This window comes from Pteropus medius, unplaced genomic scaffold, assembly GCF_902729225.1.
Source record: "Pteropus medius unplaced genomic scaffold, Ma_sr-lr_union100, whole genome shotgun sequence".
NCBI lineage: Eukaryota > Metazoa > Chordata > Mammalia > Chiroptera > Pteropodidae > Pteropus > Pteropus medius.
Window position 1 is genome coordinate 2,049,317 of NW_024351731.1, and position 25,215 is coordinate 2,074,531.

The following is a 25,215-nucleotide window of genomic DNA, read 5'->3' on the forward strand; positions in this document are numbered from 1 at the left end:
CGCTAGGAGCCTGACATAAACAACGATCACGTGACCGTGCGGCAGCTGGTACCTGTTGTAGGCATTGATGAACAGGTGCAGGTTGCCGGGGTTCATGTCGTTCATGATGTGCTGGCGGTAGGTGTGCACCACCTCCACGTTATTCTGCATTTCCTCCTGCGGTTAGAGAGAGGGAATGTCCGTCAGGGGGGAATGTCCGTCAGGGGCGCCATGGCCCTGGGCCGGCCACAACCCTCTCCATTCTCCAGGTTATTCAAGTGCAAAGTGAAGGTAACGGTGCCTGATCCGCAGGACTGCTGTGGAGCCTGAGGAAGCCTTCAAGAAAGTGGAAGCCACCCCTCAGATGCAGGCTGATGCCTGAACGTCAGCTAGTAGCACAAAGGACACAAACCTGGAAGGGCAAAAGGCGCCTTTCTGGGCTCATGACTTGAGGGTTCGGACCCGAAGTCGGTCCTTTCAGATCTGGAAACCATAGGGGCTCAGAACAAGCCACCCCAGGGTGCGCCTCAGTGGGATGTGGCTTATTCTGAGCTAAAGGCAACCGAGACCTTGCAGGCTCAAGAGACACTTCTACCCCACCTCCTTAACTACCTAGAAGAATGTAAATTAGGAGCCTGGCCCACAATAAGAGTGAGCACCAAAAATGACTTTTTACCTACCTACCTGGCAGGGCGAACTAACAACGTGCTCTCCCTCAGTGACCCTCTGAAGCCCCCAGGTGCTCTACCTCCTCCGGAGCTCAGAATGCCTTGTGCACAGCAATTTCCCTTTCTGTCCCTGAACCTCTCAGGAATGCGGGATTCTCATACACGTGCACGTAGTTCAATTTGGCCATTTTCTCTCACTAATCTGTTTCATGTCTATTTAATTATTAGACCGGCCGAAAGAAACTGGAGGGTAAAGGAGCGTTTCTTTCTCCCCTACAACTCCATCACTGCCCTTTCTCGAGCAAGTGCCTTAACCTCTCTAACCTCAGTTTCCTCCAAAAAAATGGGGGGAGGGGTGTGTGTTAATATCACGCACTTCATCAGGTTGTGAGATTTAACAGAAGTTGTGCATTTTGGAAAGCCCTTTGTAAATAGTAACCATCAATGCAACTGTTGGCAAGCGTTATTTTTTTTAATGGAGAAAGCTGAAACAGTTTGTCGTGAGTTTGCAGAACAAAGCCAACTCACGCAACCGGAAGTTAACGGGAAGGACGATCTCGATTTCTGCAGGGGCCAGCCCGAGCCTTGCAGAAGGCAGGCTGCAGCCTCCCTCCCTGCGGGCTCCTTTCTAAATGTGACAGGGACACACAAGCACGTTAGGAACTGGCTCTGTTTCTCGTCTGCACAACGGCAGATGCTGCAGGTTGCACAAAATGGCCCGATGTGGTCAGGGGCGACCAGAGACCAGAGCCAGTGTGGGAGGAAGCAAGGGGGCTGATGTCAAGCCTGAGCATCCATCTAAATAGTCCACGAGGATTTAAGCAACAAAGAAGCCAACGGGCTGTTCAAAAAAAAAAAAAAAATCAGGAAAAAATAGTCTGAGGAATTGTACTGGGGTTTCAGATCAAACACACCTGCAGCAATGGGGGTTCACTGAGATCCCCAGATTCTCACCCTCTACTTGACACTGCTCCTCTAAGGAAACCCAGACAGTGACTCAGATTTCTTCTGTGTTCCTATCAGGTACAAATTATACAGGGAGGGTGGAGAACATATATCACGAACTGAAACGAAGCATGAAAGAGGAGACAGGGTGAACGGCGGCCCCCAAGATAAGTCCACGTCACACCCCTAGACTGTGTAAATGTTAACTCATTTGGGAAAAAGCTCTTTGTGGATGTAATTAAGTTAAGGTTCCTGAGACGAGATCATCCTGGATTGTCCCCATGAGTTCTAACTCCAATGACAGGTACCCTCATAAGAGAAAAGCAGGAGGAGATGTGAAACGCACACAGGCAAAGCCACGCAGAGATGGAGGCAGAGGCTGGAGTAAGAGGCCCTGAGCCAAGGGACGCCAAAGTGCCAGGCGCCGACAGAATTAAGGAAGGGTCCTTCCCAGACCCTGTGTAGGGCGCGTGGCCCGGCCAGCGCTCGCTTTCAAAGTCCTGGCCTCCTGAACCACGAGAGGATAAACATTGTTGCCGTCAGCTGTCCAGTGTGTGGCACTTTGTTACAGCCACCACAGGAAACCAGCACGAGGACCAGATGCAGTCGGCACACTTCGCCAAGTGCATGACACATCGGCTCCGCTGGCCAAGCGTGCAGTCACACCTCCCACGGTCACGCTCTTTCACTCGGGAGCAGACAGTGGTGAGTGGACCAGCCACAGGACACAGAGCAAGTCGCCTCAAGCCGGACCACCAAGGGAGATTCCAGAGCCAGCCAAAATGTGTCAGATTTTACACTTTCAATATGTGCCATTTATTGTACTTCAGTCGAATTGTTAAAAAAAAATAATAAAAAAAAGACGTTCAAAAGGGAAAGAACACGTGATTTGATGATTATGAATGACGTCACATTATCTGGTGGCATCAGCACACGGCTCGCTCACTCGCGTCTCGTTCTCTCTGTGCCCTATGTGCCAGGCAGCACACAGCGGCTCAGAGTGGACGACAGCGCCAGACCACGCTACTCACCTTCCCGAAGAGGTGGGACACCAGCATGTCTGGAAGGGCTTGGGTCCACCCGGAGATCTGGGGGGCACAAAAGCACTGGGATTAGAAAGTGGGCGTTCACGGCAGTGAGACACAGTCAGCCAAACCCCACGGACCTTGGGGTCCCGGCACTCAGGTCTGAGGATGCCCCTTGACGGGAACTTGGTTAACCGTCCTCAGTTACCTCCTGGACCTGGGGCGCTGGACATCAGGGCTGGGACTCGGTCCATTCCCTACTCTCAGAGGCACAGCACACGTGTGCTCGTCTCCAGCTTTCTCTGCTCCAAAGCACAACTCGTCGGCAAGGAGCGCCCTGTCCATTTTCTCTCAACACACACTGAGCTCCCCTAGTCCACACTCCAGGTCCGCTCACCTCAAACTACCCCTCTGGAAGCAGCCTCCGGATTTTCCCCTCAAGCTAGTTTCCTCTCTCTCAATGGACTGAGGTTACTAAAGACACTGAAGACCTTCTCATTGTCCAATGACAATGCTAGGCATACAGCAGGCGCTCCATAAATGCTAGGCACACAGTGGGAGCTCCCGTTATGCTAGGCACACAGTGGGAGCTCCATAAATGTGTGCTGACCAGCTTCAGCATCGGGTGGAGACCGGCGGGGGTCCGGAGGTGAACCTCGACTGCCACGCCCCAGCCGTGTGGCCCTGGAAAGGCTGCAGAGCCTCTGGGCGTCAGGCTGCCCATCCATAACTGGGGTGTCAGGAACTTGTGACTTATAAAGTCACAGGCCAAGAAGAGAATTATTTGACACAACTACACACGTCACAGGATCTGTCCCGCTGCCTGACACCCAGTAGGCCCTCAATGCAGCTCCCTGGGCTGGGGTTGAAAAGGAAGGATGTGGTACAGAGAGGGACACCCCATAAACATTCCTCGGGCTCCACTTTAGCTGATGGACAATGTCCCCAGCCCTCCACGTCTGACTCAGAACAGCTACCAAGAAGCCAAACTGGCTGACCGGAATGTCACTTCCTTTGCTGGAAAATAAAATAAAAACAGGGAGTGTGCTCGGCTCCTGAATGTCACGCAGCAGTGGGGGAAGGGCGCCTGCCTCTGGCAGAATGTTCCAGGAAGAAGTGCAAAACCAGGCTGGCCAACCAGAACATGGGTGGAATGCGGGGGGAGGGGCACGGCCCCTTCAACTGCTCTGTCCCCGACGGCCACCCCAAACTTGGCAAAAGCATTTTCAAAATGAGAAGCCAGGATCACCCCAGCTTGAAAGGCCCTGTCTTATTTCGATTGGACCGGCTTCCCCATCTCCTTGGCAAATATTGGAGCTTTTGTGAAAAAAAGAGATAATTATTTTTAAAAGATAAACAAGGAACTCTAGGCCACCGGCCAGAGTAAAGCTTCCTGAGCTAGCACGGGCCCCTGGTCCTCTGGTCAGGGATGTGCCTGGCCCCCTCTGCTCCCAGCGCTGCCTCGCGTGGGTCAAGGTGAGTGTGAACGAGAGCTCCGGGCAGGGTGGGCGGACGCAGCACAGACGGAAGTTGCAGAACCGGTTCTCCTTTTGCCTCACTTTGCGTGACCCTGGAAAGCTCCCTTAACCACTGCGAGCCTCAGTTTCCCCCTCCGTGAATGGTACGGCAACTCTACTTCCTGGAGGCACCATGAGACCATGCATACGTAGCAGTGGACAACACAAATGCACCTGAGAACCAACCATTCCTTACCTGTCAGCTAGTTACTGCTGTCGTAAAACTAAGTGGCATAGAATCAGTCCCAAATACATATTTCTTTTTCATTAATAATATTTGGGTTCCTGAGATTAGAGGCATCTGTCTTATTGATCTTTTTATTTTCAGTATCCAGAGCAAAGCCGAGCAGATATCACGTCCCCAGAGAATACTTCTTACCCCAGGCTATGCTTGTCAAAGCTGGCTGGGGGTCCATGTCCCACGGGAATCACTGCCTCAGACAGCAGTGTCTACTGAAATCTGAACGGCGAGGGGCTGAGGTCACGTTTACTGTCATAAGGAGAGCAGAGGAAGTCGGCCATCTTGGCAGGGGTCGGGGAGTAGGGGTGGTGGAGGGGAGGGACTGGTCTCTTAGCTCCACTACTCCTCCAAGCAGGGACCGGCACACCTGCCACCTGCATGCTGGGCCCCCGCCTGCCTGGCCTGGGCCCCCAGACCCACCTTGGAGGCGGCCCAGTCCATCCAGCCTTCTGCGCAAGGGTTCACGTTGATGAGGACCAGGCCCTCCACCATCTCAGGGTTGTTCAGCTGCAATTCAAGACACAAGGTAAGCGAGATGACCCAGCAAGGTCAAATGAAAGATGGAGGAAAGGACCGGGAAAGGGCCCGTGTGGGCCACCAGAGCAGGCTGCTGCTCTCGTGAGTCTTCAGTGCCCTCCACGCAAAACGGAGGCTCCAGCTCAGTGGGCACTGGACTGGGTCTCTGAGGGGTCGGAAAGAGGAAGCCGTAGGAGAAACAGAGGCACATGTGCTCGGCCTTGGACAGGTCACTTTCCCTCCATACCCCTCAGCTCTCCCAGCTGTGAATGGGTCTATCAGGCCATCAACCTCATAATCACAGACACATAAATACATAAATACTCTTTAGTGATCAGTAAGAATTCTATTACTTCTAGAAGAATATATATATATAACATATATATAATACTATTGAGAACTTATGCAGACTCCTATTCAGAATCTAAATAGCCAGACCATTGCATATGGATCAGCATTTCTAACCTCTAGCAAAGTCCAGCAAATAACAGGCAGTCAGAACATACATGGCTGAATAAAATGAGCATCGCTGCATTTTTAAACAATTGTTTGGTACAGATACAAAGGATCCAGCAGCACCTGACTTGGGTCCGCAGCAACGGAAGTGACAACTGTCGAGTTAACACACATATCCGATCCTAGTTTAGAATTGGTCGGGATCCAAGAGTTCCCTGACTACGAAAGCTGTCGCAAAGTAGCACGGGAGAATCCTCGGTGACATGAGAACCTGTCCACAGTCGACTAAGTGAGCAAAGTCGATAATGAAAGAAGGTGTCTAGGATGGCATTTCAGTGAAGGAAAGAGAAAAGCTTGTCAGTATGTACGTGACGCACATGCCACACACACATAACTCTGGATCACACACCGCAATGCGTGCTGTGTGTATCTCTTCCTTGGGAAATGGAACGATGGGTCATTTCTTTTATCCTTTTGGGATTTTTGATGCTCTCCCAATTTTTTTCCTTCATCGTGAATTAATGTCACTTAAAACATAATTTAAAAAAAAAAAAAAAAAACAGCCAAAGAACTCACAGCAAATCGAGTGAGGATGTAGGCGCCGGCCCCAGTTCCCATGCCGATAACACTTTTCAGCCTGGAAGCAGAAGTAAAAAAAGCTCACGTCACAGAAGGAATGAGCACGGGAGCCTTATCGACCCTCTTACACCTCTCCGACGCCTTTCCCCTAAGGACCCTCACCTCCCCTGTGTCTGTCTTGGTCATCCCTGGCAAGCTAGACAAAGCGGGAACACACAGCTGTGAAATGCCCTCGTGACCTGAAATGCACCGTGCTTGGTGGCTTAACAGAAGGCCGTGATCTTGAAGAAATGTGTCTCCTTTTCCTCACTTCCCTACTGACTACAGCCAGAGCCTGTGTGACATTTATGGAAAGGCCCATTACGGCTCTGCTTCTTCCCGCTCCTAAGCTTTATTTTGGATAGTAAAACTTGGAATGAAATAAATTGGGCAAGAACTGAGGTGTCGTCATCCTATGAAGGCTCCAATAAAAAGGAAACGAGCGTGGAGATTTAAGAGCCTGGAGAGAGAAGTTGAGAGCTCAGGCAACCCTATTCCAGAATGTTCCATTGGAAAGAGAAAGCGATGATGTCATCACTCGAGGAGAAGAGCCCCACTTACAAGCAGCAGATTGGAGCAGAGAGACTGTGAAAACCAGCGTGCACGAGTGGGGCCAGCAAATGTCTTCCCTGAGCTTTCGATTCCAACCTACATTTCAATGGTCAGGCCAGATCAAGGCCGAAAAAAATGGCAGAAGCTAGAAGTCACCCCGCTCTGCAGCTGGTGGGGGAGTGGACCGCTCACTCTTACCCAAACTGGTGAAGGACTCCAGGCAGCATTTCGGCCAGCTGATCCATGGAGGGGTACATGTACCTTGGGAGAAGCCACACAGAGACTGTTAGCGAGTGCCCGGATGCCAGCAGAAGTGAATAATGCCAACAGAAACACGCTTGAAGGGGAGGGGCCAGGCGGGGACCTGCCCCACGCCCCAGAGCTCCCACTGAGACCCCCTGCCAGCACCCTCCAGCGTACACGAGCCTGCGCCTTTGAGCAAGGATGTTCTCCATCCCTAATTCTCGCTCTTTCACCTTGTAAAGTGACCCTTTACCACCTGCTTCCCATGTCGACAGTCCCAACCGAAGCATCTGGTGAGCGTTATAAGCTTTTTTAACCCTTGCAACAACTCTGTGAGGCTGCTATGATTTCTCCCAATATAAAGATTTTAAATATCATTGAGGCCGAGGGTTAGATCAAAGACTTGGCTTCACAGAAGAATATATTTTATAGCAAAAAAATAAAAATAAAAGCCAGTCTAATGCCTCCCCTGCCACCTGTTTCCACCCCTCACGACCTTCCTGTCCCCATCCTGGGGCACAAGGCTGCCCCTCTTACCCCAGGGGGAAGGATGCGGCGCCATCTTGCTGCCCAGGGGCATCCACATGGCAGACGGCAAAATGCTGGGTGATCTCCTGCATGTCTTCAGAGTTAAAGAGGGGGTTGTAGCAGGTTTTGTCTGGAGATTGGGCAGGGGAGAGAGGAGAGGAAGACATAGAAACAGAATGAATCAGGTTGCTCGGTGGCAAGTGTCTTCATTTTGTCGGCTTCGCTCCTATTTAGCAGAAGGAAATGGACTCGCAAGAAAGAAGGCCTATCTCTTTTTCTTTTCCCCAGTCCCACCTTCCTTTGGTGATAAAGGCAAGAATAAGTCACGGAATAGGGAGTGAGTAAGGAGGTGGAGACGGTCAATAAATTCTGTCGTATGGGCTGGCGGATGACCTTCGACTTCCCCTTGGCACTGGACGAGGACTCCTGTCATGGCTCTGGTGTGAAGTGGGGTTCCCCACTGACTCTCTCTTCTCTCCGGGTCTCCTGAGCCCTCACATCGGGGATACTGGCCAGGGCATATGAGACTTTCAAACAAGGAGGAACGTCAGAGATAAATCATGGACATCCCACTTCCTGTGTGGCCTTGGATGGATCTTCTAATTGTTGAGGACAAGACAGCCAACTGGTCACCAAACCATTTCCCTTTCCTTCCCATACACACAGCTGGCCTACATTTCCCAGCCTCCCCTGCACTTAGAAGCATCCATCTGATGCGATCAAGTTCTGGCCAACAGCATGTGATGCTCGCCACTTCTCATAACACCTGCTACTCAATCCTCTCGGTTTCTCTCATCTACCTGCCAGATGCAGAGCCAGCAGAAGCCTCTGAGGCTCCAAGGGATGGCAGAGCTACAGCTAGAAGGAGGCTGGGTCCCTGAATCACCACATGGACAGTGTCCCACGGAACGCCCACTGAGTTGCTACATGAGTGAAAAATAAATTTATGTTGTGTTAAGCCACAGAGGTCTTGGGTCTTTTGCAATAGAGTTAGTTTACTGTAACTAACAACGAGCCTCTCTAAAATGGGGTATAGCCCCAGCATAGGCAACCCCACTTCCTCTCAGAGTCCAGAGAAATCAGATGACCTCTGTCAAAGAACCCGGCTTGGGATCTGGAGCGTGGAGAATATGGGCAGAAAGACAGAGGAAGAAATGAGACAAAAGAGACGCGAGAGGAAAGAGAAAAACGTTCTTCGGTGATTGACATCCTCCCCAGAGAGCAACCAAGGGACTAATAAACTGTAGGGAAAAAATGTAAATCAGGCCGTCTGTCAATAAAATATCAAGCAAGCATCCAGCTTGCAATGCTCAAGTTTACAGATCCTACAGGTGCCTTCTGAATCGCCACAGAAAGGTTCACTTCTATTCTGAGTAATTTTAATATCGAGTCGATCCTATTCCATTACCATTTGTGAAAAACGGGGAACCCACATATGGTAATGCTTCCTGGTAATCTTAAGAATTCAAAGTCTAAACATTCATAGCAGCAATATTCAAAACAGCCAAAAAGTGGAAGCCATCCAAATGCCCATGAACGGAAGAATGCGTAAACAAAGTGTGTATATCCACACAGTGAGATGCTACCCGGCCACAGAAAACCAAGTGCCGATGTATGCCACACTGTGGATACACCTTACACACATCATGAAAGAACCCAGTCGCAAACTCCCACCTACTGTGTGACTCCATTTATACAAAATGTCCAGAATAGGCAGATCTTTAGAGACAGAACGTAGACTAGCGGTTGCCAGGCGCTGGGGCGTAGGGGACATTGCGGGGTGACAGATCAGAGGACAGGATTTCTTTTCAGAGAAATAAAAATGCGCTAAAATCTATTGTGACGATGGTTGCACAACTTGTGAAAAGAACTAAAAAGCACCGTCTGCGTCTCCTAGCAGCTCCAGGCACACAGACGGCTCCGAGCCCCCGCGCAGTGCATTCCAGACTCTCCCAGTCGGTGGCAAGACTTCCCCCCAGAACAGCTCCAGAAAGTCCCAGCAAGAGAGAAACAGCTGAACCCCGCGCCACCGGCCCGTCCTCGCGGTCCTCCTCCTCTGCTCGCGGTGGGAACAGGCTCACCAGGAGACCACAGCCCCCCGGAACTTACGGTTCATGCCGATGTCATGGTATGTGAGGATGACGGGCCGGGTGCCCTTGGGGGTCCCACACAGCGTGACATGAATGGAGCCATGCAAAGTCTCGACGTCCTGCTCCTGAGGAGAGAGAGCAGACAGCAGGGCCTGTCATGGGGGCTGGCGGCGTCTGGGGCTGGAAACACTGCAGACACTCGGCTGTGTCTTCAGGAAGCTCCAAAGGCCCTCCTCACCTGGTCATGAGGACACTGGGCAGCAGACCTCTGGCCGGAGAATTCTCTCCAAGGGTCAGGGAGGGAAGGGGAAGGAAAGTCTGATCAAGGGAAAGAGGGGTGTGGGTCGGGGGAGGGGACCAGAGTTGGCCCCCATCCTTCGAGGTCAGTGATGGTCAGTCCGAGGGATATAGCTCAAAAAGAAAGAATTACACCCCTATGCTCAGACGCCACCTGCAGAGCAGGCAGGCGCAGCATCTGGGTTTTTAACAGGAGCCGGCTCCCTTCCCCGCCCCAGGCAGGGTGAGGCAGGGGTGCCCTGGACCTCGCCCTGAAGATCCCTGAGCAGGCGAGTTGGAAGCCGGGCGCGTCTCCCGGGCTAGTGCTGCATCTTTGAAATGGGCACATGATAGAACCTTACAGGGAAGTGGGTGTTTACCAGGTGATGGTGGTGGGGTGAACAAGGCAAAGCACGGAGAGAGCCCCAGCCCCCTGGGAGTGCCCAGGTCCGTCTCCAGCACAGGGGTCCTCCTGGGCCACGTGCCTGACCACCCCAACCAAAATGAATCCCCCGATCGCAGAGCCCGCCCCCTCCCTGGCACCCTCTCTTCCCCTCAGGGGTCGGCTCTCTGCCCCACAGTAAAAGCGCTGGAGAAACCCAGACCCTGGAGCCACAGCCCGGCTCCAGCTGAGGCCACCACGTCTGCTGGGCCCAGCCCTGGCCCCAAAGCCGCTGTAGGAACAATGGCCCATTGTGGGGGCCACATTCTCTATTATCTCCCCAGCTGACCCACATGGCACTCTCTAAAAATACGCCAGGCCAGGCAGTACCCCACTGGCCTAGGACATCAGGGTTCAAATCCGCATTCCACCCTTCCCCAGCCCTATGAGTCCCTGGGGCCTCACCCCAGGTCCTGAGCAGAGAAGAACCTTGTGTCCCCGTGCAGTGCCCCCGTGCAGGAAAAGGGGTCCTCAGTACAGTGGCAGAGGGATTTAATGAGGTGCCTGGGTACTAACTTAGTGGCAGGTATGGGACACCTAACCCTGGCCGGCATCAGGGACGTCCCTGGCAGCCTAGGTGTGGGATGGGAAACAGATGTTGACTCATCCCTTTGGAGACCTTAAAATTATACAGCTGTGGAGCCAGAACTAATTCTTTCTCAGAAGGCAGGGGTTGCTTCACTTCACTGTCAAGTCCTCAGGCCTGGGCACAGCTGCCTGCTCACAGCAGGTGCGCAGGGTCTGCTGGGTGATGACCGTCCCATCTCACGGAGAGGGAGACCGAGGCCGAGAGAAGGTCAGTAACTGGCCCCAGGTCACACGGCTGGAATGGCGCAACAGGACCCGAACCAGAGCCTGTCCAAGTTCAAAGCCGGGGCACTTTGACACCTATTTTCCACTCCATGCCAAGTGTCACATGAAGAAGGGAAACCTTTACTATGAGCGTGCACTGTGGCTCTCTAAAAAGGGGCACAGGGAGTCAGACCTCTCACTGAGGTGAGTGTAGATGGATTTTTATCTCCCAGCATCTCCACGGACCGGCAACCCACGGGGCGCGTCCTGGGACACACTGACACGTACTAGAGAGAATGAGCACCTGCTCCTCCTCCAATGTGCACTGGCCCCTGCGCTGCCGAAACGTGGGTCAGACCTGGGAAAGGCCTCAGCACAAACGTCACTTTCGTGGGGAGCCCCTTCTAGCCACTGCACACGCAACACGTGCTCCTTTGTTCTCTTCCCTGTAGCCCCTGCACAAGGACAGATATCCATTTCACAGCTGCCTCCCCGACCCGACAGCCAGTTCCCAGAGGGAAAGGCTGGCTCTGACACTGTCGGGTTCCGGCCCACAGGAGGCACTTCGAGATTTGCCCAGTCGACACCACCTGTAAGCCAGTAAGTGGTAAACGGCACCCATCCTCACTGTCTATGCTGCTTGTAAGCCCGCAGGTGGTGAAAATAGTGCCTCCCACTGGGCATCCTCAAAGATTTCATCTATTAGGCTTGGGAGCTTTCTGGAGGACTATGTTCGTTGGCCTCCCAAACTTCTGTTGTTCTCTCTATGACAGAATGCCCAGGAATGTGCCTCAGAAAACTCTCCCCTTCCCCATCTCCCCTGTAGCCGAGGGCACTCAGAAGACCCAGTTCTGGTCAGTGAGTTGCCAGCAGAACTTGCAGGAGCTACAGGGAGAATTTTTTTAAAGGGTCGAACTTGACCTTTTGATTTTTCCATCCCTCTTCCGCCTGCTTACTACCTGGAACATGGATGAGATGTTTGGTAATTGAGCAGCCATCTCATGAGCATGAGGACGAAAGCTACTTGCTCAAGATGACAGAATAGGAAGCTGGAAGGAGTCAGGACTGGGTGACACTCATAACTGCTGTCCCGGGCCTTCTAGGTGAGCACAGATAGCAAACATTTCTTGTTTCAGACACCGTGCAGTGGTATCAGTCTTAATGATGCACCCACCATGCGCCCTTGTCCGAGTCACCAGCTTTCTCCGAGAATTCCTTCCCTCAGCTGAAAAATGAGGTCGGCGACAAAGCCATCTGGTCATGGAGATGCTCCCAAGATGACAACCGGGGTGGGGACTGGGAGTGTGTTTTGCAAATTGCAGCATTTCCTGCCATGGCCATTGGTATGGACACTGATCCCAGAGAGGATGACTGTGAAGCCACCAAGGCCAGCCTCGGCTTAAGTCAACTGGCCGGATGATCCAGGGGAGCTCTGAGACCAGCTGCTGCCGCCGTCCCCCACAATCCGCCTGGTCAGCAGGCCCCGTAGAGACTCCGAGGCTTTGGACAATAAGAGGATGACACACTTCTGGGCCTAAGTCAGCAGGCGCGCTGGGCTGGCCCTCCCCGCCTCAGTCGCAAGCCTTGGTCAAGGCAGAGCCGGAGGGCAGAGGCAAAGAAAGCTGATTTGGGCTCATCAGACACAGCCTTTATTAAGAGGCAAATCATCAGAACAGAAGCTCAAGAGAAAATGCCAGAGTGTCGCCTACCACCATCTTTTGGTGAAACGACATACCCCCCACCTCCATACACTCTTCCAGGTTCCTCTCCTCTGCCCACAGCGGGAGACGGGGAGGCCTACCTGTGCCCTCGATCTTATCCTTCCCATTAGGTAAGGAGCACATAAAGAATGAAAGATGACCAGGAGGGGCGCACGCGTGGAAGGAACAAACGGTATTTGCGTGTAAGGACGGCCATCCCCTTACTGAGCAAATACTACAGAGCCAGAAGAGCCAGCATCCAAGAGCACAGGCCTGCAGGTAGAGTTAAGGTCTGCAGACTACAAGCCCTGATTCTCACCAAAGCCCAGGGCCGCAACGGGCACCTGGGACATCGGGAAAATAAGACAAGGGTCTCAAAGAGGTCAAGCCGGACCTGTGGCTACGCCCTCTTTGGAGTCAGGAAATAATGTGCTGCATGCAGAGGGCGTCAGCCTGGAACACGGCTTGAGGCTGGACGCACGCTGACCACTGGAATTCTCCACGGAAGAAAGAATTAGAAGCAAAATCTCTCTCGGATTAGAGAAAGTAGGAAGACAGCCACCCACAAAGCAGCGGGGAGGAGGAGGAGGAGGAGGAGGAGGAGGAGGAGAGGAGGAGGAAGAGGAGGAGGAGGAGCCCAAGTTGAGTCCAAGGTTGCTATTTCACGCTCGAGACACCTCGGGACAGTGATGCTACCCCTGAAGCTTCTCACAGATTAGAAAGCTAAGCCCCTGGGAGGTCAGGCAACGGGGTCAGCAACTTGACCAAGCACGGCTGGCAACGACAGAGCCGCATTCAACTACTGTCCACTACCCTGCCTGTGACACCAGGAGATGAGCCACTATACCAGGGTCAGCCTGATGGTTTGGACTGGGACACGCTGGGGAGACGGTCAGAGTGAGCCCCACCTCACCCGGGCCGAGTGCATTCCTAGAAAACCCGCTGAGGAGACAGAAGAGGTAAAGTTTCATTTTGCGCTGACTCCAGACGGAAAGCAGCGTGGCTATCTGTCACCGGGTTCTGCTTTTAAGTCTCATGCTCTAGAAGCAGCTAAAGCATGGGGATGTGGGAAACAGTGGGTTGAGGATTTCCAAGCTCTCCTGGTTCTGCCCACCAGCTGGGGCCAAGAGAACAAGAAGCACCAGTGTGTGGAAAGAAAGAAATTAGTAAAGGCCACGGTTTCCATGTGCCCTAAGTGAGCCGATCTGCTTCCAAGAGAAAGGAAAAGTCACTCTACCTCTACCCAGCAGGGATCAGAGGTCCCCCCTGGCCCAGTTCCACCAGACTTGGAGCTGCAGAGCTGGAGCGAGGCTTCGGGAGACCCTGCCCAGCATCCCTCCTGCCCCGGCCCCTCTGCTTCCTCCACCGGAGGCCCCATGGGTAACATCAGCTTACGGCCAGGGCGGCCCTGGCGAGCATGTAAACACAGATTCCATAGAAACCAAATCAAATCAAAGCATCTGAGGAACTAAAGATCCAGGCGGAAGGAATCAGGAACAGCAAACGCAAGAGGAGAGGCGATTTGGGGCCGTAGGAAGAATGACCGAGAATGGAGTCAGCTGGGCCAACCTCCCCCCATTACTCGTGTGGACACTGGCTCCGACGCGGAGACAGTCATATTTTGTCATCTATCTCATCGCTCTGAGTGACACTGGGCAAATTTCTTAAAACTCCTCGCTCTTCAACTATAAAACGAGGAGAGCGGCAATTCCTCTCACAGGGTCGTCGTGAGGGATCAATGAGATGATACGGGAAAAGCCGTCGGCCCAGTTTCCGGTATCCTGTTGGTGCTCTATTACGGCTCCCACGTTTACTACATATGATAAGAGTCAGGTGGGCTGAAATGTAGGACTATCTTAACAGCACCCCTTGGGGCAAGTTTCTTCATATCTTCAAACTGATCCGTCACCTGCAAATGAGCAGTCCCCACCTCGCACCTCAGCGAGGAAGCCCCGGCCAGAACGGCTGAGTGGGCATGCAAATACCCATTCTCCCCGCTCCTCACGGTGGCCTTGCTCAACAAAGCTTCTCGACTTGGAACAGAAGAGGTAGGGCTGGTGGGACCTGCCAGCTCCGATATGCTTGGACTCTAGAATTCTAGCCAAAGAAAAGAAGCTAGAACCCCAAATACTCCCATCTACTCCGCTCATCAGACTTGCAAATATGACTGTACCTAGAACCTGATACTAGAACCCTCTCTGCAAAGCCAGATCAAACCGTGTCCGTCCTACAGCCACAGCACCTCTGGCCAGCAGCCCGCCCAGCCCCGTGCTCTGAAGGCAATGGAGCCCTCTCCAAGGGGGCAAAGCAGAGTCCTGAGAGCAGCTGACTGAACCTTACATGCCCGGGAATAAATTGATTCGCCCTAAAACATCGCCCAGGCCAAAACAAACTGCCCACCCTAGGGTGACATCAGCCAGAGAGGGATAAGGCCACAAGGCCATCTGTCTTGGCCGCTGAGCTGTCTCTTGAGATAAGCCACCCAACAGGTGGGGTGGCAGACCCCTTCAGCAGCTCCTCAGATGAGCCCTGGGCATCAGTGTATATTTTAATTCATGAAAAAACAAAAAAACCCAAAACCTGTATATATACATTCTCGAATTTCAGACACACAGTGAGGCAGCTCTGACTCCTTCAAGTCAACTCCTAAGGAACTAGCCGGCCGGGGCCCCGTTTCAGTGGGCAGTAAGAACCTACAACCAAAGGAGAAGATGAAGTGGGTCTCTATTAAGGCACGTCGTCGACTTGAGTCCCACATCGGCTCACCCTCGATGGGTTAAACATTAGCCCAGGGGTCCCCAAACCTCGGGCCGTGGACTGGTTGGTACCAGTCTGTGGCCTGTTAGAACCGGGCCACACAGCAGAAAGCGAGTGGCAGGCAAGCGAGCAAAGCTCTGTCTGCATTAGCCTCTCCGCGGTGCTGGCATCACCGCCTCAGCTCCACCTCAGATCATCAGGCATTAGATTCTCATGGGAGCACTGGCCCCTGCTATCAAACAGGTTGGGGACCGCTGCTTTATCCCATCAAAATATCATGTATATTATTTGCTTGACCAGAGGTTTTTGATAGGAATTGCAAAGGCGGCTGAAATCTGGTCCTCAAGGCCTAGCTGGGCCATTCCAGGTTTAGCCCTGCAGTGACACATCGGGGTTGTATGAACTGGGCTGTGTCAAACAGAGTTGGGTCCAGTGGGGTCCCTTCACCGCTGCTGGCCATGGGAGAGCCTCAGTTTCCTCATCTGTAAAGTAGGGATGATGGCACAAGTCCCACAAGAGAGCAGGGGAAAGCCTGGATCCTGGCCTGGCTCATCAAAAGACATTGAAATCCACAGCAGGTAGGGGACTGTCGTTTTGTTCCTGGGCTGGCAGGCCTCGCTGCCACCCTTGACCAAGGCCTTGTCACTCCCTGGCCCAGGCCAGAGCAGTAACGCATTAGGGCACAAAGAACACAAGTCGCCACATTACACTTTATCTTCTGAATGAAATCCTATAGTGACCCACACCCACGATGCTGGAGGCTGCTGGAAATCTGGGGAAATCATCAGAAATACCATGAGGCAGCTAATCTAGGAGCCGAGCCCAAAACAATATAGTTCTAAACAAAGAGCTTTTGGAACCAACCTTGACCAAGTGTCGTTCAGTAGTCAGATTCAGCTCAAATATTGTGATTCATTGGTAAGATTGAGCCTATGAATAGCTTACAGGAAGAACTCACTTCGCCCCTGGCTGGCTCAGAACCTGAGACAGAGGGGTCTGCGCACGTGCTGTTGCCTCTACGGGGAATGGCTGGTCCCCAGTCTTCTCCTGGTCACAGTGTGGCTCCATCTATCATTCGGGTCTCAGTTCAATGTCACTTCCTCCAGAAGCCTTTCCTGACCCCTCGACCTAAGACTGTGCCCCATTGTACCACGCTGCCCACGCTGCCATCTTTCAGCCCCTGCCGTAGCTGGAATGTCATGTCTGCATAGCTGTTCGTGCTGTCTGTTAGCCTCCCCGTCCTAGGAAGTCAGAAAGAGTAGCTTCAAATGTGTGCCCCGGAAGCACTCTGCTTGAGTTCAAACTCCAGCCCTACCTCCATCCAACCCTGTGACCTCAGACCAGTCACTTAACCTCTCTGCGCTTCAAGTTTTCCATCCGTAAAATGGGTATAGAGACCGTTTCCAGTATCAGACGAGCGAAACGTGGGACATGCTCAGAGTGATGCCCGGGGTCCTGCTCCCTGTTCAACATGCTGAGCTCTTACTCCAGAATCTAAGTTCCTGACAACAGGGATCACTGCCTATCACACTCGCCACTGTATCCCCAGCACCTAAGACAATGCCAGGCACAAAGCAGGCATCTGCTCGTCAAAGGACATGCAATTGGAAAATTGGCCCCAACCTCACAGGACAGCTCTGGGATGAGCTGGGAGGGCTCAGACCAGGCTGGTACCTGGTGGGCACTGACCTCATCCTGCCTCCTCCAGCCTCTCTCCTAGGCTCCCCTGTGCGGTCTCCAGGTCCCCACTTCGCTGATGTCTTATGGGTGCAGCCCCCGCTCGCCCACCTCAGCAGCCTGAGCTGCCTTCAAGTCAGCCGACACCGGCAGCTGGGGCCAGAACTCCTAGTTTCCACTCCATCTGCTGTCTGTGTCCAGCCCAGGGACACATACCAATGCTTTGCGAACTAACAAGAGCAACGCGAAAGTGAGACACAATCTTCACAGGGAGCAGATAAACTACGCGTTCTGGTTTCCAAACCAATAACCAAGATTTTTAAAATGTGCAATAACCATGTGATCCAGCAATTCTGCTTCTGCGTCTATACCCCGAAGAAGTGAAAGCAGGGAGTCAGACAGATACTTGGACACCCATTATTCCTAATAGCCAAGAGGTAGAAGCAACCTGAGTGTCTGCTGACAAATGAATGAATAAACGAAATGTGGTCCATCCACACCATGAATATCATCCAGCCCCAAAGAAAAGGGCATCCCGACACACGTAACAATATGGATGGACTTAAAAGCATTACGCTAAGTGAAATAAGCGAATCACGGCACGAGAACTATTACATAATGCCACTTGTGTGAGGTCAAGTTCATAGAGACAGAATGTAGTAGGGCAGTGGCCAGGGGCTCGGGGGAGGGAGGAGTGGAGAGTCAGTGTTTCATGGGGACAGAGCTCTTTCGCGGGATGACGAAGAGTTACAGAGACGGACGGTGGTGACGGCTGCAGAACAATGTGAACGGACTTAACACCCACTGAACTGCACATTTAAAAACGGTTAAGATGGTAAATTTAACTTCACACACATACGCACACACACACACACAACTCACAGCAGAGTTAGTGGACGGGGTGTGGGAATCATCACGTCAGGGTCTCCGGCACTGTCCTCTCTACACTGCCACTCGAACGAGACTGGAACGACTCTCCCCATCTCACAGATGAGGAAACTGAGGCTGAAGGGCGATGAGGTACTTCCTCTGGGTCAAAGTGCAAACGAGGGCACACCTGGCTCTCGAATGCCGAGTCTGGGTGGATCTGCGTCCCTATGGCCCCAGAACCAGTCCCACAGGCAGGGCCACGGGCGCCACAGGCAGGGCCACGGGTGCCACAGCCAGGGCCATGGGTGCCACAGCTGCTGCAGTTTTCACAGCTCCAATTTCCCTGTCACCCAGTTCTCCCTGATCTCGTGACAGCGGACTGATTAAAACAGGAGCGGGCGCCATGATTCTTAGCTCCCCGCACTGTGCGCCCTGCACCAATGACGCCCCCTTCCTCTGTCCTTCAGTCTCCAGCTGTGACATGAGCAGTTGGACTAGAGGAACCCGGGCTCCCTGAGACTCAAGGTTCACCTCCCACGAGCTGAGTGTCCTTCGAGACAGAGACACATGGATGGAGCCCAGGCCTGAAGTCGGGAGAAGCAGAGGCCTCAGCACAGTAAGAACCCGGCTTCCTCACGGTCAGGCAGTCCCACCCCTCTGGCCTCAGTTTCCCCATCTGAACGATGAGGATAATGGTACCTCTGCTCATGCTATTGTTGAGGCGTTAAATGAGATATTGGCTGCGAAGCCCTTAGCACAGTGCCTGGCTCACAGGAAGCCCCACTAAACCAGCCTCCTGGGGAGTAAGCAGAATAGGAAGCTCTCGGAGCTGGGAGGAGGAAGGCCCAGGCTCTAGGGTCACCTCCCCTGTCACTAAGGTGACCTCAGGCCAATAACTTCTCATCTCTGACTCTCTTCCTCCTAAATAAATACAGTAGGAACGTCAAACCGGAGACCACATGACACAGTGCACCCCTTGAAGACCGAGGTCTGTGTTCTTGGTGCTAATGCAACCCATGAAATGATGGATTCAGGTCCTCCCAACCCAGTGATGGCCAAGTAGGCACAGGGAGGTGACCGTCTGAGTCTCGGCGGGACAAAACAACCAGACTCAGCGGAACGCTGGTGGGCAAGAGTGGGTGCCCGGCCGTGGTCCTGGGGCCTGCGCTGCTCGGAGCCCCTTCCAGGCTCAGTCTTAGACCCCAGAAAGCTGCCCACCTATCCCAGGCCCCTCTCCTGCTTTTACGCACAAAGATGAGCTGAGCCTGCAAGATGGCCCTGCTTCCAGCTCTAACAAGGCTGCGAGATCAGCCAAGGCCACCCTGCGGACACTCCCACCCCCAGCGACCCCAGAGGAGATGCTGGAATGGATGGTAGAGATGCAGAGCTCAGAATGGGCTGGAAGCCGGAGATACCTGTGTGATGTGCAGGTAGAGGTTCAGGTGAGCACATCAGCCTGCATCTGGCTTGTATTTGCTCCTCTCAACCTCTCTGGGACCACAAGAACCCCGCGTGCTCAGTCTTCCTGCCCCAACCCCAGGTTCTAGCACAGCCTGGGGCCCATGCAAACTTTCGGGTAATTAATGAGCCAAGATTTACAGTTCCTGAGGCTTTGACCCACCCTTCAGCCAAGAGAAGCCAGACAGCTATCCTGAAAGTTTGTTCTTGGGTGAAGCTCAAGAGGTACCTTCCCCGCCCCTCCACCCCCACCCAATTGCCCTGAAGCCAACTCTGGGCAGGGATGGAGCCAGGAAGCCACAGAGAAGGCTGGTTTCACTTTCCCAAGCAGAGCCAAGAACATCAAGCCTTTGCTTGTTCCCCTCCCATCACAGGGTCCCAAGCCCACTCACAGCCTTCCCATTTCTCCTGCACACGTCCCACAGCTCTGCCCAGCTCTGCAGGGTCAAAGGGGGCCATGTCTCCATCCTGCTTCTACAAAGACTGATGGGCTCCCTTGGCCAGAACTCAAACCAGCTTCTATCTGAGAGAAGGATCTGAGTGTGGGAAACTAGCTGCCTTCTCTCCCCTCATCCCCAGGGTCAGGACAATGATCTACTTCAAATCAATGGAAGGAAGAAAGGAAGAGAACTCGGGGTAGGGAAGGGGCAAAGGGAATCCACATCCGCTACTTGCCTGAACGTCAAACTCCTGCAGGAGGCCGGTGATGGTCTGTGGAGAGACAAGAGAGATGGTCAGTTTCACCAAGTTTCCTTGGGCAGAGAACTAATTTTGTAACACAGGCTTCTCCGAGCCCCGAGTCCGCATCTCCCTCCTCCGTGGATCCTCCCTCATTCCTTACAAAGCAAACTTTCCTTTTCATCCCAAATAGTCCAGCAGGAAAGCAGACACATTAGCCAGATTCATTTTTGACTCCAGCCCGGGTGAAAAAAAGATCTGAAGGTTTAAGCTGACCACAAGCCTGAGAGATAACCGGACACACTTGCCTATTAACTGGTCTCCCGGTCTCTAATCACATGCTACGCTTTTAAATCTCAAGGCTGACTGTGTCACTCTCTTTAAATTTCTTCCGTGGCTGCCCATCGTCTGGATTAAAATTCAGTCTCTCACGGATGGAAGCGGAGAGCAGAGATCTATGAGCATTTCCCTCGACCCTACAATTCTGAGTTTCCAGCCTATATTCCATCTTTCACCAGAGTTGCCTAGATTTGGAGCATGCATACTGAACAGCATGGGTCGGCCACCTGTTTTTGTAAATAAAGTTTTATTGGAACACGGCAACAGCAAGCTCTTTCACGGTGTAACCGTAAAGCCAAGTAGAGGCAACAGCCAGTAGGGCCCGTAAAGCCAAAGGTGTTTATTATTTGGCCCTTACTGAAAGCATTTGCAGACCCCAAGTGTAGAATGGTGACAAGCATCCCATAGCCCGCCTGGGCTGCTAATCCTAGTGGTGCCACCTATCCAGGGAATTCTCCTGTCAGAGATCAGTTTCTGTGTCTGTAAAATGGGAATATTGATAGTTGCCTCACATATTGGAAATGAAAGATCTACGAGATAAAAGACCTAAAAGAGAACAGCCACACAGAGTCATAAGGAAATGAAAGGAATCTTCCATTCGTCAAAGGCAGCTGGCCTGGCTTTGGCTCCAGGCCCCATACACTGTAACTATATGACCAAAGACAAATTAACCTGCCCGAGATTCAGCTTCCTCTTCTGTACCCATAGTCTCACCCTCTCAGCTGGCATGAGACAACCCATGAAATAGGGCGGCCCAGAGACAGGCCCGCGGGACGCGACGCATACATGTCGATGATTATTTTTGAACGCATTTAGCTGACTTCCCATTTGAGCCTGAGTTTTACATTTTTAAAAAGGTGCATCATCTTTTTAGGAGGCCGTTCTGCAGCTCAGTGAGAACTGGGATATGGACACCGCTTAAAAGCACGATGCTAACTGTGCGGATGTAAAGGCTTCTTCCGTCCATCGGCAGGACAACCGGTCCGGGATGGACCGACCACGCTAGCTCAGGCCTTAGGACATGGGCCGCTGTTTCCAACAGGGAGGCCTGGTCGACATGAAAGGTTCAAGTGAACAATCGATAACTATAGCAACAAGAGCTCACGTGCATTGCTCACCTCCTCCACGCCACGCAAGGTTTCAACTAGCTCCTTCTGAATTAACCCACCCTATCCTCGCCCTGGCCTGAGGACACCAGAGTGTGGGCGATGGACTTCCTGTTGCATGTTCCAGAATCACAGGATGTCAGAGGTAGGGGGTGCTTAGAGCAACGCCCTTACTTTCCATAGCGGGGTAAGGGAAGTGTGGGCGGAAAAGCAGAGAGAGGTGGGCCAGGGGCCTGGTCCACATGCCATGGCACTTGGTGGCCAGGCTGGGACTTGAACAGATACCTCTTGTCCTTTTGCATTCCTGGACAAGATGACCTGTGGAAACAAGGAAGCAGTGGACGTGTGTGTGCATGTGTGAGTGGCATGTGATGGTGACAGCCAGGAGCATCTCCACTCACCTCCCCTTTCTCCACCAAAGGCTTCACCTCGGCGAGGTCCACGTCTTGCAGCTCCCGAGACATGTCCGTGCTGTCACCTGCCTACGAGAGGACAAAGGCCAGGAGGTTAGCACTTCCTGCTGTGAGCTATTTCCTGAGGGAAGCAAACCCAAGGCCAGAGACTGGGCCTTCACGGTGCCCAGCAGGTCTTACCTCATGCACCTCAAATTACAGGTCGTAAGGCCCCTGGGACCCAGCTGGCCCATCCCATACCCCAGGGGCTGGAGCAATAGACTTCCTGGGATACCCTGGCCCAATCCCAGCCTCGCCCCTGGGTGCTGGGGCAGTAGACTTCCTGGGACAGAAACTGAGGCTTCAGAAGCAACTACTGACTACCATTCCCATGAAAGGATGGATCAACACGCAGAACCACGTCGCCCCTGCCCAGGCCCACCACGCCCGGGACATCTGTTGATACATTTTAGCAGAGTACCCACACCACCGATCCCAAAGCCAGGCAGCCCCAGGATGACACCCAAAAGGGGACAGAAGGTCACGGGAGGCCCACCCTGTACAGGCATGGCACAAGCTTCTTTCATCCTCAAAGTGGTCCCAACAGAGGGTGGCCATACGCACGCCCCAAGTCCACCTCTGGGCAAGGCTCTCTGCTACTTGCTGGGGGAGCGGGGGGCCGAGGGGTAGGGGTGGGGCAAACCTCTCTCAAGCCCAGGGTGTCTGACAGGGCTGAATGCTCAGTGGGATTTTCAAATAAAAAAGGACCTACAAAGGAAAAAGCACTTTATAGCCAAAGCAGGGGGTGGGAGAGCTGGGGTGGGGAGAGAGTGGAGGGGGCTCGGTCAGAGGAGGCCCCCCACCTTGTTCTGACACAGGCAGGAGCAGAGGGACCAGGAGGTGACAGCCTGGGCTGTGGAATGCTGCCAAATGGACTCCCTGGGGCGCAAGGCTTGGGCGGTGACATGTACTGAGCACACTCCTGGGAGCCTGATCTGGGAGTTAAAGTATAAATATTTATTCTTACAGAAAGAAAGTCAAACCAGAAGCACGAAGCGCCCACCAACATGGGGCGAGGCACAAAGAAAGTAGAGAGAAGGTTGAGTGCCACAGGCAGAGGGCTGGCAGAAGGGGTAAGTGGCAGAGGGATCCAGGTACCAGGCAGCTCACGCGCCCAGACCTTCCGAACCCTGAATTTGGACAATTGGTGAAAACCAGCCTGAGTGAGGGCCTTCTCTTGCTCCGTTCCAGAATAGAAACCCCAGGCCCTGAGCCACCCAAGGCCCCACAGACCTAACAGCCAGAGAGAGTTCAAGCCTTTGAAGATAAAGCTTCCAGAACCCATAAGAATCTTCTTTGTAAAACACCTCTCAGGGGTCAACAAGGACAGAGCCCGGGCCACCCCCACCCACCCTGGTGCCAGCACATGGCATTCCGCAGGCGGATCCCCTGGGATGAGCTGGCCTGGGCCCCAGCATGACTTTCGCCAGCAGATAACCAGCCCCACAAGAATGCCTTTATGCAGCCTTTGGAGTCTAGGCTCCAGAACATTCTGAAAACAAAGTCGGTTTTATATTTTGAACATTCCTGGGCAGTGGCCAGCTCGGAGGCAGGAGGCATGAAAAGCAGAGGTCTGTCAGCCTTGCTAATTCAGCATGTTCGTGGTCCCGAGACCCTGACCCGAGGGACACCTCGCCTACACAGCCCAGGGAACTTTCCAGAGGCCCAGGCAACAGTGTTCACCCCTTCATGCCGAGAGCAAAAGAACTCCACTTTTCACTTCAGAGTGAGGGTGGGTCCCCACCCCCAGCAGGCCTTCTTCACCCCCTCCCCTCCCCCCACAGTAGGCTTCCAGGACAGGTAGCCTACCTGTTTCCCTGCCTCATCTGTAGCTCCTAGCATTATACCAGGTGCAAAATCAGGCTACAAGTCGCTTGCTGAGTAGGTAGGTGAACAGGTTTTATGCAGCTTAACAGCAATGCTCGTATTTAAATTCACTCCTAAATAATCACTAACCCACAAGAGTGAAAACGAGTCTCTGCCGCCAGCCTCGAGCCCATATGCCACAGTTCTGCCTGGTCTAGCCAGCTCCCCTTGGTCCCCAGTGCTGTGATCACGAACAGCCGTCAGCCTCCGCCAGACCCCGCATCCTCCTTCGGAACAGAAAAGACTCGATCCCAGCGGCCAGGGTTTCCCAAGCATGCTCCTGGCAAAACCTCTCTATCCCACACGTTCTTTTCCTTCCCAGGCGACCTGAGGTATGGGCTGAACCCCGGCCAGTCTCCCTCACGTGTTTGAGAACCTCTGAATGGAGCTGGAGGCGCCTCATGGAGCCCCTCCTTGTGTTCGAGGTCATGCTGAGGCTCAGAGGTGAGGCCGCTGAGAACTCTTACAGCGTTTATCAAAACAGGGGGTGCTTCTGTCCCGCCAGGGCATGTGCAATGTCTGGAGACCTTTTTGATTGTCATGACAGGGATGTCACCGGTGTCTAGTGGGCGGAGACCAAGCGTGCTGATCATCAGCTAATCCTCCTACACTGCACAGCACAGTCCCCACAGCAGGATTATCTGGCCCCAACATCAACGATGCCGATGCTGAGGCTGAGACACCTAGTCTGGACCAGAAAGCTTCCAGGAAGTGCCCTAGGACTGAGAAGTGTGCGGGGAGGCTGGGCACAGCAGAGAAGGCTTCTATACTCTTCGTCCCTGGAGGGTTGCAGGCCTGGGGCAGCCTGCCTTTAATAAGTGCAAATGCTTTGGCAGGGAGAGGTCAGCTACTGTCTAGGTCGCTGCCCACAGTGACTGAGGCTGCCCAAACCCGGGCTACAGAGCATGCTCCCTGCACCCCACCCACCCCCGCTGTAGGTCAGCAAGACGCTGGCTGTTCTCAGTCCCGTCCTGCTGACCTAGGCCAGTCGAGGGCCAGTCCTTTCCCCCGTCTCTGTCTCCTCGACCGAGAACTTTGTAAACTTTTGTTTCAGAAGCTATTTGTCTTAAAAAAATCTTATAAGGAAGTTCAATATAGAGAAACAGGTTTACCAAAAAAGAGAAAAAGCTGACATGCTTTGGATGAAGACAAGGAAAAGGGCCTGACTCCCCTGCAGCCCCTCATCTTCCCCCCACCATCTGCCTCCCTCAGGACCCCATTCTGCAAGACCCCCCTCAAAGACCATCCAAGTTCACCAAATAGGGTTAGAAACGGGGATTCATTCAGAAGTCCTTTCCTGTATGGACTAGGTTCTCATGGGCCCAGCACTGAGCGAAGTGCCAAAGTATCAATAACAGCTTTGCTGATGAGGCCCTACTATGTGCCAAGTCAGAACATGGCTATGAACCAACAGGCCCAGTCTC

The 25,215-nt window shown here is 53.1% G+C and overlaps 1 protein-coding gene across 1 annotated transcript in view; it reads right to left on the minus strand.

Annotated features, from left to right (window-relative positions):
- NDRG1 (N-myc downstream regulated 1) overlaps positions 1-25,215 on the minus strand; it is a 44,987-nt gene that overhangs the window by 11,334 nt on the left and 8,438 nt on the right. The window contains exons 2-10 of the mRNA XM_039845894.1: positions 21,875-21,955; positions 20,026-20,061; positions 9,398-9,503; positions 7,298-7,418; positions 6,716-6,778; positions 5,924-5,984; positions 4,796-4,882; positions 2,624-2,680; positions 53-156 (exon numbers count right to left, since the gene is read on the minus strand). Coding sequence (XP_039701828.1) covers positions 53-156; positions 2,624-2,680; positions 4,796-4,882; positions 5,924-5,984; positions 6,716-6,778; positions 7,298-7,418; positions 9,398-9,503; positions 20,026-20,061; positions 21,875-21,937 — 698 coding nt within the window. The 5' untranslated portion in view covers positions 21,938-21,955. The remainder of the gene's footprint in view (positions 1-52; positions 157-2,623; positions 2,681-4,795; positions 4,883-5,923; positions 5,985-6,715; positions 6,779-7,297; positions 7,419-9,397; positions 9,504-20,025; positions 20,062-21,874; positions 21,956-25,215) is intronic.